This window comes from Pan paniscus, chromosome 11 (assembly GCF_029289425.2).
Source record: "Pan paniscus chromosome 11, NHGRI_mPanPan1-v2.0_pri, whole genome shotgun sequence".
Classification (NCBI taxonomy): Eukaryota; Metazoa; Chordata; class Mammalia; order Primates; family Hominidae; genus Pan; species Pan paniscus.
The window spans coordinates 117,496,880-117,513,632 of record NC_073260.2 but is presented as its reverse complement, the minus strand read 5'-3'; the positions used below and the strand labels follow the sequence as shown (position 1 = coordinate 117,513,632).

The 16,753-nt window shown below is 39.7% G+C and overlaps 1 protein-coding gene across 6 annotated transcripts in view; it reads left to right on the top strand.

Annotated features, from left to right (window-relative positions):
* The window catches only part of KDM4C (lysine demethylase 4C), a 410,581-nt gene that overhangs the window by 308,194 nt on the left and 85,634 nt on the right, over positions 1–16,753 (top strand). The window contains exon 18 of one of the 6 annotated variants that reach the window (XM_055092171.2): positions 4,524–5,824. The exons of the other annotated variants lie outside the window; for them this stretch is intronic. Within the exon in view, the coding sequence (XP_054948146.1) occupies positions 4,524–4,541 (18 nt within the window). The 3' untranslated portion in view covers positions 4,542–5,824. Of the gene's footprint in view, positions 1–4,523; positions 5,825–16,753 lie in introns of those variants that run through there. 6 annotated transcript variants of the gene reach the window in all.

Sequence of the window (16,753 nt, the reverse complement as noted above, 5' to 3'; positions counted from 1 at the left end):
CACTTGATAAGGAACTTGTCTCCAGGATATATAAAGAACTCTTGACACTCAACAATAAAACAACCTTATAAAAAACTGTGCAAAATTTTGTCTTACACTTCACTAGAGGACATACATAGACAGTACATAAGTACATGACAAACTGCTTAATGTCATTATCTGTTAGGTAAAGCAAGTAAAACCACAATGATATGTCACTACACATCAATGGAATAGTCAGTGTTAAGATAACTGACAGTGTCAAGTAGTGATGCTGACGTTTAGCAACTGGAATGCTTATAAATTGCTTGTGGTAATGCAAAATGGTATAGCCATCTTGGAAAACAGCCTGGCAGTTTCTTATAAAATTAAACTTACAATTTAGCATACCATCCAGCAATCCCACTTCTAGGAATTTACTTAAGAGAAATGAAAATTTATGTTTACATATATCATAATCACCAAAAAAATGGAAACAACTCAGTGTTTTTCAACTGGGGAATGAATTCTCAAAACATGGTACCTTCATACAATGTAATGCTACTCAGCACTAAAAAGGAACAAACTAGAGATTTCATCAACCATGGTTGAATCTCAGATTCATTACCCTAAGTGAAAGATGCCTGACTCAAAAGGCTCCGTACTGTTGAATTCAATTTATGTCACATTCTGTAAAAGCAAAACACACAAGGACAGAAAATGGATTAGTGCTGGGCCTTATGCATGGGTGGAGTCACTGACTACAAAGGGGCACAAAGAATTTTTGTGCTGATGGCACTGTGGTATATCTTGATTGTGGTGGAGGTACACAACTGTATTGTTTTGTGGAAACTTACAGAAGTATACACAATAAAGGGTGAACTTTATGTTAGTTACATTGCACTTTGAAAATTAAATATAAAACCCTATATGTTTTTAAAGATTTCATTTACATTTGATGTACAATCATTGTACATACTTATGGGGTACAATGTGATCTTTTGATACATGTATACATTGTGTAATCATCCAAACCATATTTTTAATGTTAGTAGATTGACTGTGGAAATGACTGATACTAATGATAGCTCAGTGATGTAGGGAGAAGGACAAAGTGGTGAAGAAAAGTAGTAGGAGAAGTAGTGAGAGGAAAGAATGTAGATGATGAGAGAAGGGGAAGTGTTTTGGGAGATGAGAGCTGCAGTCCATGACAGCAACATTCCACCCCATGCTCAGTGTTTACTCTCCTCTGGACAACGTGGGACTCTCAGGGGTGGAATCTTGTTCTTAGAATGCTTTTGGCATAGATCTACTTCCATTTAGAATGTTCCGATCTAACATAGCTATTTCTGTAGCTAAAATCCTACTGCCAGAATCATTAATTAGATATTACAGTTTCTATTGCTTTTTCATTGTGATAATTTTCTCATTGCAGATTAAATGAGATATATGCGATGTTAGCACAATGGTTGGCACTGAGTAAGTTTCAATAATTTACTCATGAAGTAATTATGACAACTCTTATTTTATATGTTATATAGATAATAGTTGAAGAGCTGTGTAAATCCTGGGCTCCTGACCCAACTCCCATGTTCTCTCCCACTAAGCTATACTCACCTTTGTGGTGGTAGCTTCCTGATATTCTCAGAGGCTGAAAACAAACATGGAGATGCAGAAATTAATTGTTTCTGGTATTTTCCAAGAAAACGATTATCTCAGTTCAGTTATACTCCCTGTTTTTTGTTTGTTTTACTTTTCATTTCAGAGTACTTTAAATGTGTGCAGTGTGATAAAACTATATCTGCATTATTTCAGCCCTTGGGAGATATAGGCTGCAGGTGAATGGGAGAAATATTCTTAAATTAAGTTTGAACATATCCTCACATGGTACCATTAGCCTTGCAGGGCCCATCAAATTGTAGTTCACTCTTGCCTGGTGTCAGATCTGTTGGAAAGCTTTGACAAACAGTTGGTCTGTCAGAGACAGCTAAAAGCCTCAGAGAGGTGCAGAGAGACGCATACATCTGTCATCTAATAAACTCCACTTGTGGCAGGTGTCTCGGAAACCTAACTCATAGTGATGTGGGCACATGGGTTTTGTTAACCAGAAATAACATTTTAGCACTGACAGCTTTTAAAAAAGACAGTTGTAGACAGGAATTTGCTATCTAAAGAACAGCAAACTAATCTTGCCTTCAAATAAAAAGATTGTAGTGCATCTTACTTTATAGAGAAAAAGGATGTCATTATTGAGCTTATTTCCTAACATCTGAATCTTTTAAGTGCTGAGCAAATTTTTTTTTTTCTTTCTGAGTTGGAGTTTTGCTCTGTCACCCAGGCTGGAGTGCAGTGGCGCGATCTCAGCTCACTGCAACCACTGTCTCTTGGGTTCAAACAATTCTCCTGCCTCAGCTTCCCAGGTAGCTAGGATTACAGGCATGTACCAACTTGCATGGCTAATTTTTTTGTATATTTTAGTAGAAATGAGGTTTCACCATGTTGGCCAGGGTGATCTCGAACTCCTGACCTCAAATGATCCACCCACCTTGGTCTGCCAAAGTCCCGGGATTACAGGTATGAGCCACTGTGCCCAGCATTGCTGAGCAATTTTTATATAATCTATTCTTGAATCTCAATCAGAATGAAAACTTTTGTTTAGACAGTCACGTATAAATGATGTTTGACCACTTTATTTTTCAGCTTATAAGTAAGTTTTGATCAAGTCCACGTGACTGTCTTTATATTATAAAGGAATGCATATATTTTTGCAATATTCCAGGCATCTTATTAAATTCAGATTTAGCAATTTACCTATATACTATTTGCAGTTTTCATTACTTGCTATTAACCCTAAAGGACTAGATCATTGAATTAGTTGTTTTGCTGAGCCTTTTTGGCTGCTGTATAGGGTATCACTAAGATAATGAGTGAGCCTAGCTACCCATCCAGCATGGACATGCTGATACGTTTTTATTTCTGTATATCTGAATGCACATTTTACATGAAAAGGTATGTGTTCTATTTGAATACATCATGAATTTAGGAGTTTACAAAGGTCTCAGGATGTCTGACAAGATCTCCTGCCATACCCAGCGAATGGATGATTTTCATCCTTGAGAATGATGAACTCCTTAATTTGTATATGAAGAGCAATAAACAGAGTCTTCTCTTTCTTCAGCAAAAGTAGGGATATGAAACAACTTTCTCCCCAGCTGGACCCCAGCAGAAAGCATCCCAGCTGTGATGGTGGGCATGATATGCAGTCAGTCAGACAATTCGGCAGTCAGGTGGTTTGTTCAGCATCCCCCAGAACGGATCCCAGCGCATAATACCTCTTTACATGTAGTAAAATGACCGGTAATCCATTCTGTCTATGCTCGGTTAATGGTTTGTTTTTGGTTTTGTGTTTTGAAGTTCAACTGACCTGTTTCATCTTCTATGGTTTCATCACATGTGTTTTGTCTCTGCCAAAATTCATGTTGAAATTCGATCCCAGTGTGGCAGTGTTGGGGGGTGCGACCTAGTGGAGGTTTTTGAGTCTCTGGGGTGCTTCCCTCGTGAATGGATGAATGCCCTTCTGTATGGGTTAAGTCCTCACTGACAGAATAAGTTAGCTCCTGAGAGAGTGTGTTGTAAAAAAGAGTCTGGCTTCCTCGGTTTCTCTCTCATACCCTCTTTCACCATGTGATCTCTTTGCACTCCCACCCCACTTCTGCTTTCCGCAGTGAGTTGAAGCAGCCTGAGGTCCTCACCACATGCAGATGCCCAATCTTGAACCTTCCAGCCAGCAAAATCTTGAGCCAAATAAACCTCTTTTCTTTATAAACTACCCAATCTCAGGTATTCTGTTACAGCAACACTGCTTATCAGGAAGGACAAGCTGGTGAAGAAAAGAGGGAGACTCCATCTCCTGGGCATACTCTTTAATCATTCTGAGGATTTTTTTTTTTTCTTTTTTTGAGACAGAGTTTCACTCCTGTCACCCAGGCTGGAGTGCAGTGGTGTGATCCATTCTGAGGATTTTTATTTGGGTGAAAATTTAAATCTTGGGTGTGATAATTTGTTAGTTTATTCTCAAAGTAGGTCAACCCTCCCTTTTCCTCAGTCATAGAAAAGAACAGTAGCAACACAGCTTATGGGATAGAACCAACATTTATGGCATGTGAGCCTTGCACTGAGTGCTGTACCTGGTGCCATCACATGTGTTATCTTTGTGATCCTCCACACTTCTGTATATATTTGGTATTTCAGTCTCTTCTTTGCCAGACCCAGTTCTGGCCATCCTACTGTAATAAAACAACAGCAAGAACAACAGAAGAAAAAAAACCCAAAATCTTCCTCTTGCGATACTTTATGCTAAGCATAATTTCAAACCATTTTTACTGGAAACTTAGATGATTTTTAAGGAAACATAAATGGTAAACAGTTTATTCAAGGAATACATATGGGAAGTGTCTGAGCTGGGATTAAATTAGTTTGTCTCATGCTAAAGCCCATGCTATTTTCACTATAATTTATTAAAATCTGGCATATTGGACTTTTAAAATTTGCATTGTGTTTTTCAGGGAAGGCTGGGAATCTAGACACAGCAACAATAACAACAACAACAATAACAATGAAGGCTCACTGTGAAAACATCAATTCATTAGGAAAGTTACATCCCCTCTGCCACTGTTTCAGATGCTGTTTCTCATTCTCCATGGGAGCAGCCAGCATCATGTTTAGGATGGGGATACAATAACCTGAGCTCCTGATTGAGTCAGACCCTGGACTTTCCCTTTCGTATCTGTCATTTTCCTCTGGATCCTCACACCTTTGTGTTTAATTTTTTTAAATTTCATCTGTTGACTTCCTATGTGGGGTAAAATGACTTCCTTTGATTAATGTACTTTCTGTATCCTAGAGTTTCCCTTTCCCTTTGTGGTTTAGTCCAGCGTGTCCTACTACAGCCTCAAAAATTGTCATTGGAATCAAAAGCTTTCCAAGGTGCATCAGGTTAATGATTTGGATGCATCCTGAGGTCGTCTCCTGTAGCATGGAGGCATTATAATAGGAGTCTCAGAAGTTACACCATTTTTCTACAGCACATCACAGGCCCAGAGGCTTGAATCTAAGAGAATCCACCCTATGTCTGTCAGCCTGAATCCTACCTTCTTGCTGCACAACAAAGCAACTGAACGTATTTTGAGTTTAGGTGAAAACTATCACTCGTTCATCAAAGTTCTATCTGGGTGATATAGGCTATCGAAAACAGATGTGGACACTGGGCTGACAGATGTTGAGAACGGACCTGTTGCTGAAGCTCATGTTATCACACATGCTGTGGGAAGAGAGGTCATTGGCATTCAAGATGCAACACCTACAATATGGTGAATTAAAGATGCCATTTGCATGGATCTTGGATTAGTGCTTGTAATTTGATTTGCGTATTTACATTGCTTTGGACATATAGTTGTCATCCTATGCCCCTCCCCTCAACTACGGCTGAAAAAAAAGTAAATATGAAATAGAATAGCATGCTATTTAGCATTTATCTGTAAGCTATACTAATGTTTTTGTGTTGAATATTCTTTTTCATTTTGGCAGCTCTGCACTAGGCCAGACATTGTCTAGTAATCTTCCAACAACTCTTTCATATTGATATCTTTATTCCCATTTTATATTTTGTAAAACTGGGGCTAAGAAGAGTTCAATAATTTGAGCTCATACAGCCACTAAGTGACAGAACTGCTCAACCATTTTGCTGGCTGTACTGCCTCTGGAATATGGTGGAGTCAAGAGAAGTGGGAGGTCTATGACTCCCAGGAACACCTTTAAGCTGCCTCATCAATCCTGAGTCTCATCATCATTGCCTGGACTTCACAATGTAAGTCAGCCCATCAAGGCAACACAGTGCATGCACCACATTTTCAACTTGCAGACCAGTCAGTCTACAGAGAAAGATGTCTATCTAATTTCTGTATATTTGTCAAATAATGGCATGTCTGAGCCATGGCAGGAAACACATGGTCACCCTCTTACCTTGGGTTTCTCAGGTGTTTTGGCCAGCAGATATTTAGGCTCTGGGATCAAAAGACCTCCAGGTTCCACATGTGAGGATCTCCAGCACAATTAAAGGAAAGTTGATCAACATGTCTGTTTAATTAACGTTTCTAATATTTCTTTAAAAATCAAGTTTTGATGAGAAAAAATTAAAGACAAATTATATCCAGAATGTTCCCATTTATTTATTTATTTTTTAATGCATTGGGAGAAGACTCAAGGAATATGCCATATTGTGGTTGTCTCTGGATGACAGGATATTGGGTGCTTTTTAAAAAAATAATTTATACATGCTGTGGTGTAATTTGCAGCTTTTCTGTAGGAACTTTTTTATAGCTTGTAAAATCAATGGGAAAAAAGTAAAATATTAAATCAGATAAAATGTTATTTAAACACCTTAGTTTTTTATATAACTTTGCCTAGTGACCTCAGTAGGAAGGACATGGACACAGCTTTTAGCAGAGAAATTGTTCCTAGGTTTCCTTTTTTTTTTTTGTCTTCAACACAGAGCCTCTGGGTTTTCTTTTCTTTTTCTTTCTTTAAAATGCTGGACACATTTTTCTTATTAATGTTCACAATTCCATATTCATGTTCTCCTTAATGGTTCTCTTCAACATGGAAGGTTCTCTTCTGATATCTTTAGTAGTAATTTTCAGAGAATCCTTGTTTTACTTGCTAGCCAAGCCCAAGGTCTGTATTGTATATGTTTTCCATTATTGTCTTGCATTTTAAAGGTCCATAGTTGAATTAGCTTGAGTGTAAATTACCTTCATCCTTTTCTAGAGGTCCCGTAGCCAAAAGAATAACTTAAATACAAATATGCTGAAATATCTACATTTACAATGTTCTTAAATATCTTGAAATCAATCTATACTTATCTGTTGGATGTAATTTACATGTACACTGGAGGTGTCCATGAGCAACCCCATGACTGGATGATTGACTGGGAGAATTCACAGGATGTAACATGTAGTTGTACTCACAGCTAAGATTTATTGCAGTGAAAGGATACAAAGCAAAGTTTGCTTATACATCAGTGCCCAGGTTTTTATTGAGGGCTGATCACGTAGGCACCCTCTGCCTAGCATGTACCAAAATTTCAGACTCCCAGAAGAAAAGCAGATTTACAGATTGAGCATAAACCATATTGTTCGTACATTTTTGGTACAGTGAGCCATTCTTATCAATGAATGGTGGCAAGCTTCCTGAAATTCAAGTTCCTGTATGTCTGCCAGGGGCCAACCTTGGAAGCAGAACTTTCAAGGCATAACAGTTTCAGGCCTGTTGTTTTAACTCTTCTATTCAACATGTAATAAAAAGCCAGAAATATTCTTTAGTGCCAAAGGCCAAAATGAGTTTGTTGAAGTAAAGAATAGCCCCATTATATACATTAATCTCTACAAGAGTGACTTTGTTTTTTGTTTGTTTGTTTTGAGATGGAGTCTCGCTGTGTTGCCCAGGCTGGAATGTAGTAGTACGATCTTGGCTCACTACAACCTCTGCCTCCTGGTTCAAGCGATTCTCCTGCCTCAACCTCCCAAGTAGCTAGTACTACAGGTGCATGCCACCACTCCCAGCTAATATTTTATTTTTAGTGGAGACAGTGTTTCGCCATGTTGGCCAGGCTGGTCTTGAACTCCTGACCTCAAGTGATCTGCCCATCTTAGCTTCCCAAAGTGCTGGGATTAGAGGCGTGAGCCACGGCACCCAGCCTAAGAGTGACTTTGAACAAACTACCCTTTCCCTCACTTTTCACCTCTGTAAATGGCACTTACACTCTGCATAGTCGAATTGTGTGATTCTATGTGTTTTGTAATACTTTATATAATAGAGATTCCTAAACTGGGATCCATGTACTCCAGGGTTAAATGAAGACTTTCCTAGAAGTACAATGCACTGATATCTCTTAGAGAATTAATTTTCAGGCCCTCAACTTTTAACATGTACTCTTTCCCAAGCTTGATCTGCATGAGAGTGAACCTTGGAAGGGGCTGCTGGTTCTCCTTTCCCACAACTTCTTTTGCTTTACAGAATAAATGCATCACTCCCAGGTAAACAGATAAAGGTACAGGCTTTGAGGGCAAGTCTCAAAAGAGCAAAGTAGAGATAGATTAGGTAATAAATACTGAAAAAAAAATGGCACTTCATCTAGGCCATGGATTTATTGCAGAATTTATGTACCTTATCCACTAGGCATTCCCTCAAACCCATGGTGTCTTCTTGGTCCACAACTAGTCCACATTACCCAGCCTCCCTTACTGGTAGGAGCACAGCCACAGGTATTGGAGCAGAAGTGAAATATATTACTCTCAGGTTTGGCTCCTAAATAACCCCCATGTATTCTCCTCCTTACTGTTTTCTGAAATGGAGTTGACCTGCAAAGAGACCCTAGAGCCCAAATGTTGAGATCACAGCACTTTGTCAGCCTAGGCCCCTAAATGGCTGTGGAGGAGAGCTACCCCACTGAACTATTTGCCAGCCCAGTACTGTTATCTGAGCAAGAAGTGAGGTTCTGTTGCGTTAAGGCCATTGTATAGTTGGGACTGTCTTTTACTCACTGTTGATTGTTTCTCTTAGAATTCAGAAGTGAAATGCTTGATATGGGAATGTGTATTAATACAATTTATTTGAATTGAAAAATGAATTCAGACTTTTTCAGATAAAAAACAAGTCTGTTTTGGCAGATTGCTTTGATAATGAGGACTGCCTTTGTCTATTGGGTTTTATATTTGGGGCAGACATTTTACATAAATTGGAATCTGCTGTCTCAAAGTTTGACAAAAAATATAATTTAAGCGCACATATAATTATATTCTGGAATTCTATGCTGGGAAATAATATCCTTTTGCATCTATTTCACCTTAAAGTTAAAAACAGTACAACCGCATAAATCTCAACTTTCACATTCAAGGCGCGTTATAGTCTTCCAGAATTCTTCTGGGGAATTGTAAGCAAAAACGTTCACTGACCACTAGTTTATAAAAGAGGGCTGTTAGCTAGTAGTTAAAATGAGTCTTGGTTGACCTGATTAATAAACAGGCCCTTAGTGATTCACTTGTGTAAATGAGCTAAATGTGCGGGCAAACCTAAGGCACACGACAGAGACTAATGCTACAGCTTGAACAACTTCTGCTATTGTAAGTCTTTTTACAAATTACCCTCTTAAAATATTTGTAGATTCACATCAGGCAGGTGAATGGGAAGGCTGGGTAACTGATCTTCCTGTAAGAAAAGTATGTGGAGGGGGATTACTTCACTTAATGTTGCCAGTAAACCTGAAGTTTTATTGTTCCATCTTCTTCCCTGAATCTCTTTTATGTGCCACGGAGACACGTAGATATGGGGTGGACTTCAGGACCTGGGCCAAGTGTTTGTGGGAAAGAAATTGAAGAGTAACTAGCTGCCTAAAGCGCTAAGGGAAGAACTTAGTCTGACTGAATGCAATTTCCTAATTTTATGATTTGGCAAGGCTGGCGTGCACAGAGCTTTAAATAACTTTAGGGAAGTATTCCTACCAGTGCCCCATCCAGCATACCAAACTCGCCGCGTGTGAGGAACAGCAGAGGGAAGCCTGTGCTGTTGTCCTGCAGGTGAATGAGTGAAAATCATCTGATCTCACAGGTAGTACTGCCCCATTGACTGAAAATGTCTCCAGTAGTGCGTTCCTGGCATTCCACTTTGAAGATGTTGGCAATCATAAATGCCAGAATCACACCTGGCATTTCTTTGGAAAAACATTAAACACCTCACGAGCCCAGAGCCTACAGGGATAATGGGGAAATCTGGAAGTACAATAATTACGCTGCATGAGGAAATGTTCGTGTTGATGAATCCTTGGGATTTCCACTATTTGCAAAGCATGTGTCTAAAGCCTTGGAGATGAGTTCAGAGGGGCTAATAGTAGAAGATAGACCAGGTGCTGGTACGGAAAGGCATGTATTACCTCCGAAATTCAAGGGACAGGATGAACATTATATATCTCCTGTGCTTGCTCCTTTAGAAATTGAATCAGAGCAGGAACCTAGAGAGCTAGTTGCCGGCTAATGGACTTTTTAGAAAGGTGTTTTGGTGGTCGATATCTAGATATCAGGTGTCTTCCACTTAGCCTGGCCTTTGCCCCTGTGAAAAGCATCATGGTGGCCCTGAGAACAAAGGCATCAAATAAATGCTTCCGAAACCACCTTCTCTAGAGATTCTGCCATGCCTCCAGGACAAAGACTCTGACTTGTGTGTGTCACTGCAGCCTCACATGGGGCCTGAGTTTATACTCAGGAAAGGCTTAAATTATGAGTGAATCCTCCTGGAATGGGCATTAGAAGGTTTCTTTCCACCTTAGCCCACCAGAATGGTACAGAGAGACTCAGACCAGAAGGCCCATTAGGAATAATGTGTGTTCCACCTGAGTTTCATTTCAGAATCTTTAGCAAGTGGGATTCAGTGGGAGTTACACAGAGAGCCCAAGCAGGCATAATACTGTGACCAAGGTAAGGCACTAGGGGTGAAGGCACCCCGTTAAGAATGATGCCACAAACCATCACTGGATCTTCCGGAGCCTTTCAGTTTGGGTCCTCACCAGGGCTGATGGTGGAAGGGATATGGCTTTTTCAGTAGCCTTATGCAGATACAGAGCTCTGATTGCTTCCCATCCGTGAGTCTCAGGGTGCCTTCATGGGGCTGCGGGCAGTCCTTTTCCTGTGAGAGTCTTGCTTTGTTCCCTCAGCTGGCATTTGTCTGCTGACTTGACACTTCATCTCAAGCCTACTGTGTTGTCACGCGTGGCTCCAAATCCCACACTGCTTTAGAGCTGCTTCCTTGAAGGCAGGAAGATCTACAGGGAATAAACAATGAAGCAGACAATTTTGTCAGGCATTTGCAGTAGCAAAACACAGAGCTGACAAAAGGGACTTATGCCTTTTGTTCAGTAGAATTAATAATCAAGTTGTATGCAAAAAAAAATTGTCAGATTTGGGAGAAATGATAAAATATAGTACCAAACATTAAGGACTTTTTCTTTGTTTACTATTGATATTAATAGCCATTGTTTATAGTTCAGCCTCCAGCAGGGATGGACCTGCAGTTTCTCTATTATCTATTTTTATGAAGTGCTTGCATTTTTTGAATTCTTTATCGAATAAGTAGAGTTCTCTGTGTTCATAAGCCTGGATATACTCAACAGTTGAGGAACATTTCCTCCCCATTCTCAGTCAGTATTTCAAGTCACACACATAGACCCATATACACATTGAGGCTGAGTGTCTCTTATCCAAAATTCTTGTTACCAGAAGTGTTTCAGATTTTGGATTTTGTAACACTTGCATTATATACTTACTGGTTGATTGTTCCTAATCTGTAAATCTAAGATCTGAAATACTCCAATGGGCATTTCTGTTGAGTGTTTTGTTGGCATTCAAAAATTTCAAACTTTGGAACGTTTTGGACTTTGAACTTTTGGATTAGATATATTCAGTGTGCATTGCTTAACAACGGGGATGCATTCTGAGAAGTGCATCATTACGCAGTTTTGTCTGTGTGCAAACATAGAGTGTGCCTATGCAAACCTTGATGGCATAGACTACTACACATCTAGGCTATATGGTATAGCCTATTGCTCCTAGCCTTCATGGGGCTGCTACAGCATGCTATTGTACTGAGTATGGTAGGCAGTTATAACACAATGCTAAGTACTTGTATATCTAAACATAGAAAAGATACAGCCAAAATTAGGTATTACAATCTTATGGGACCACCATGGGATATGCCATTTGTCATTGACTGAAACGTCCCATGTAGCACATGACTGATGTGTGTGTGTGTGTGTGTGTGTGTGTGTGTGTTTGTGAGACAAGGTGATTGCATTGTTTAAACAGTAAAATTGTTGGACAGATTATGTTCCTTCCCTATCATCACTTCTTTCAAAGGTAAGATAGAAGAGGTTGTGTCCACTGTTACTCTGTGAGAATTTGATTTGAATTCCTCAACAGGGATTTTTCATTTGGGCAAAGATCCTATGAGTAAAAACATTACGTAGAGAGAGGACAAAAAAGCTATGGAGAATTATAGTGTGCAGTGGCAGAGTTACTCAAATTATCATCTTTGGATCCTTGTAATCAAATGCTGAGGGCAGTCAAGGCTCTGGGTAACCTAGTGTTTGCTGTCTTAAAACATTTTAGTGAAAATAAGGAATTTAATGGCGTTAGTTTCTTGCTTCTAACTGTGCTGGGGAGCTTAGGAAGAAAAGATCATGAGCTCTGGGCTTCTAACTTAACACAGGTGTTGACCTGTGCCACTACTCAGCTGAAGCTTTAGGAGCCACTACATGGTGCCACCATCTCTCTTTGTTTTCCCATTTGTGAGGATGGCATAGTTCATATAGGGGCTGCTCTCTCAGCCTGGGTCCTAGCTTAAGCAAGACCTGGAGCAGAGCCACAACCAAGATTCAACATGAGCAAGACAAACGTTTTGTCAGCCACTGTGGTGTTAGAGATGATTGTTACTGGAACATGAATGATAGATAGTCTATTATGGAGTGCTTTTAGAAAATGCCCACGTAGTACCGTGGAATAGGGTCCATTATGTTAATAGGCCTTCTCCTTAATAACTTTCAAAGCATTGATTATGGCCTTGTGTAGGTCTGCATGACTATTCATAAAGCTGCTATCATCAATGATTCCCAGTGCTACATTGTATATATTTTAAACAATCCGTCCATTTAGGAGCTGCATGATCTTAGTGTAGTTTTTGAACTGCTCTGTGGCTCAGTTTCTTCATCTGTAACACAGTAATAATACTATTGCTTACCTCAATGAATGGAATATGTAATACCCTCAAAGCAATATCTGACATGTAGTTGATTATTTTCATTAAGTTTATCTACAAATATTGAATGGGCACTTACCATGTTCCAGTTCCTGAGCAGTTCCTTATAAAGATGAACAAGAACATATGGGTTCAAGTGTTCTTGGGCCTCATAGATCTATGAAGAGAGATACGTTAGACAGATGATTAGTTATGAAGAAGTGTTGTGCCATGAGAGTGCCCATCAGGGGGCCTGGCCTAATTTGGAGGGTCAAGAGTGGATGGCTCTGAAGGAATGACATTTAAGAACTAAAAGATCAGTAGGTGTGGCCAAGATGAAGGTAAGGTTGGGAAAACAGTTACCCAGGTAAAGGAAGGGTGTATTCGAGGACCCTGAGGTGGAAAGGCACTCAGCACAGCAGAGTACTGAGAGAAGGCCAGAGTGGCAAGGCAGAATGAAACCAGGAAGGGGCCTTGGAGCCCTGTGGCAGAGGAGGAGCACACTGGACTTTGAAGGGGCATATTTGGCTCAGGGCCATTGTTGTGTGGCAGTGAGTAAACACTTCTTCAGGCCTCAGTTTCTTCATCTCTAAAACAAATGATTTTTTTCAGTTGCAGAATTCCCATTCTAAGATTTTTCTTGCTTTTTCTTTTTCCTTGTTTCAAAGAGCCAGTGTGCTGTGCCAAAAGTTGTTTCTAATAAAATCTAATTGTTTAGAGAGAACTATGAGGAACAACAAAGAGGGAGAAAAACAGGCTTTTTTCAGGTCTGTTGGTTAACCTGACTTTTACACTGTAAAATACGGGGTCATGATGGCTGACCCTGGAACAGCTCTGGTCTAGGATGACATTTACTTTTGCTTGAGGATGGCATCATATTGAAACCTGTGAGAGGAAGGCTGGTGTTTAGGTTTATGGTTCCTGCCACTCCTTCCCTGCTCATAGGAGCGAGAGGGTTTTTTTATATTTTAATTTTTTTTTTCTGTTGTTATGTTTATCTTCTCAGACTGCATGGTGGGATAATCTGAGCATTTATAGAAAACGGAGCTCCCCACTGGGCCTATGCGTTAACCCCTCCTGAAGTGAATGGAGCGTGCAGTCTCAGAGGAACTTAGATATTTTTTCCCTTTTTCTTTCTTTTTTATTTTTCATTAAAAAAAAAATTATTGGGCCAGGTGCGGTGGCTCATGCCTGTAATCCCAGCACTTTGGGAGGCCGAGGCAGGTGGATCACCTGAAGTCAGGAGTTCGAGACCAGCCTGGCCAACATGGCAAAATCCCGTGTCTACTAAAAATGCAAAAACATTAGCCAGGCATAGTGGCATGCGCCTGTAGTCCCAGCTACTCGGGAGGCTGAGGCAGGAGAATTGCTTGAACCCAGGAGGCGGAGGTTGCAGTGAGCCGAGATCATGCCACTGCACTCCAGCCTGAGCGACAGAGCCAGACCCCGTCTCAAAAAAACAAAAACAGTTATTCTTTTCCAGCATATTTGATCCTAGAGCAAACAGGAATTTTTTTATATCATCTAAAATTGGTAGATATTTCTGTATTTTATAACTCCACTGGCCCTAATTATGAATTTCTGAGTTAGGCCAAACAGCATTTTTGTGTGTCCCCTCTCATATACAGTGATTGCCGCAACACCAGCATCGGAATACTTATTACTCTGTTGAGTAAATATGCCGTCTGTCACAGAGGCAAGTAATCATCCACACTTTATGCTGTGTTTCTCAATGGGATCTTTTTTAGAAAGGTGAGGCTTGTGAGAAATGGGTGAGTCCCCACTGGAATAGGCTTGCTCTAAGAGAGACGCCCACCCTCATTCTCAGTTCCAGTCCATCTGCTCCTCCTACCACACTGCCCTTAGGTAAGTGCTGTGCTGGGCACCACCCTGTTCAGCCTTTGATCCTGTCTGGATTGCCTTGAGTGTGTTCTCTGGCCTTTGATTTTCTCCTCAGATAACTGCTACGGGGTTACCAGCAGATTCCTGAGATCATGGACTGTGCATGCAGGATCATCTGGCCGGGGTCTTCCAGCTGATACGTACACACACCCATGTACCTTTATAAAGACAGTTACAAGGACAGTTCTTTTCTATATCCCGACTCTCAAACATACTTTTTTCTAAAGTTGATCTGCCTGAGAGCCAGCCTGCAGTCTGCAGGGTCTCCTGTCCCCTCTCCTTCACAGAGTGGGGCAGACAGTTGGTCTTTCTGCCATCTATCTGTGATCCTCCATGCGTCTCTGAGCTCACCGTTGTACTCTGCCCTGTGGTTGAAGACCTCTGGCATGCCAGATGCAAAACACTGGCTCTCATAAAGCTGGAAAAGGGAATGAATCAAGTAGCTGGACAACACGACTTTTTATTGCAACTTACGTGGCTTTTTTTTTTTTCACTTTTGACAGAATTAAAGGAGTACCCAAATGATGTCAGCTGATACGCAGTGATGGGCTCTGACCAGCGTGCATTTAGGCATATAACTCAGAAAGAGTTCGCAAGAAATGAGAGACATTACTGCAACAAAACCCCTCAAATCCCATTTAGTTTTTAATATGAAGGCTTTTTTTTTTTGAAAAAAGAAAAATATAATTAAAATGACACAGAAACGTGCCTTAACTCCAGCAGTGTGTAACATACATTCATAAAATAATTTTTAAAAGCTTCATCTATCTGAGATACATTTCCAATAAAAATATACTTTTTTCTTTAATAATTACCAGTGTTATAGTACATGTGTAGCTTTGATCAGTTATAAACTGAAAATAAGTATAATAGCCAAACTAGAGGTTTTTTAAAACTTAGAGTCTTGTCATAGGAAATTTTTAAAAAAAATTAAACTTCAATTAATATGCATATTTTTGTTAAAGAGGATTATGGTACAGTGATAACTAAAAGAGTTTCAGGCATAAAATTATCTTACATTCAGTTAAAATTCTGGAGGGAAAGTGGAATAGAAGTAATATAAATTTAAAGGGAATAAGGAATGCTACAAAACGTTAAAGAAGAGCCTGTTGTTTTATTTGTTAAATGGATGATGGAGTTATCAAATGACAATGGTATTTAGAGATACGTGTTTTATTTCTAAATGTCAATATTTAATCCACAAGAAGTATAGCTTCTACAATTATTTAAACTTAGGATGAGAAATTTTGTGTCCACTTAAAATTGTGTGAGAGGGCACATAGTTTTTCAAAATTCTATCTACATCCAGTTTATGGGGAATGCCGATTTGTAATGCTACAGTGATTTTTAAATGTGGCTTTGCACAAGAATTGCTTTGAGGTACTTATCAAAAATACAGATTTCTGGGCTCCCACTTAGATCTATGAATCAGAATTTCTGGTGGCGGGGCAGAGATGGACAGTATCTTTAGCAGGATTCTCTGATTCCTAGTGATTTTGCTGCAACCAATCCTGAGACCAGTGTTTGGCTCCGCTGTATCCACTTGCTTCTTCCTCCAGGCCTGGAGGCCCTGCTTTGTCTGCCTAGGAAGGACCCTTAAAGTGGGCAGGAGCCATGGGGCCAAAAGTACTTGTTGATATGAACTCTGGAATGGGACCTAGGAGAAATGCTGTTTTGTTCATTCACATTTAAGGGAGCATCACATTCTCTCTTTAATCCAGCTCTTGTTGTCTTATCCTAAAATGTGGCATTTTAAAACTCTCCTTTAAGAAATTACAGTTCTTTATTACATTTTTCTATACTAGTATTGACCCACAATCTGCTTAGGATCACTCAAAAACATTGATTTCAAAACTATTTGACTTCTAAAATTTGAGTCTGTTAAAATTCAGAAGTAGTCCATGATTTCTAGCCAGCTTTCTGGATCTTTTAATGATAAAATATTCCTTCAACATATGAGGTGTGGCTATTATTAGATAATATGCAATCGTCTGAAAGGTTTGTCTTCATGGATTACATTTGCTACACATTACAGGAGGTGCATTGTCTTCCTGTA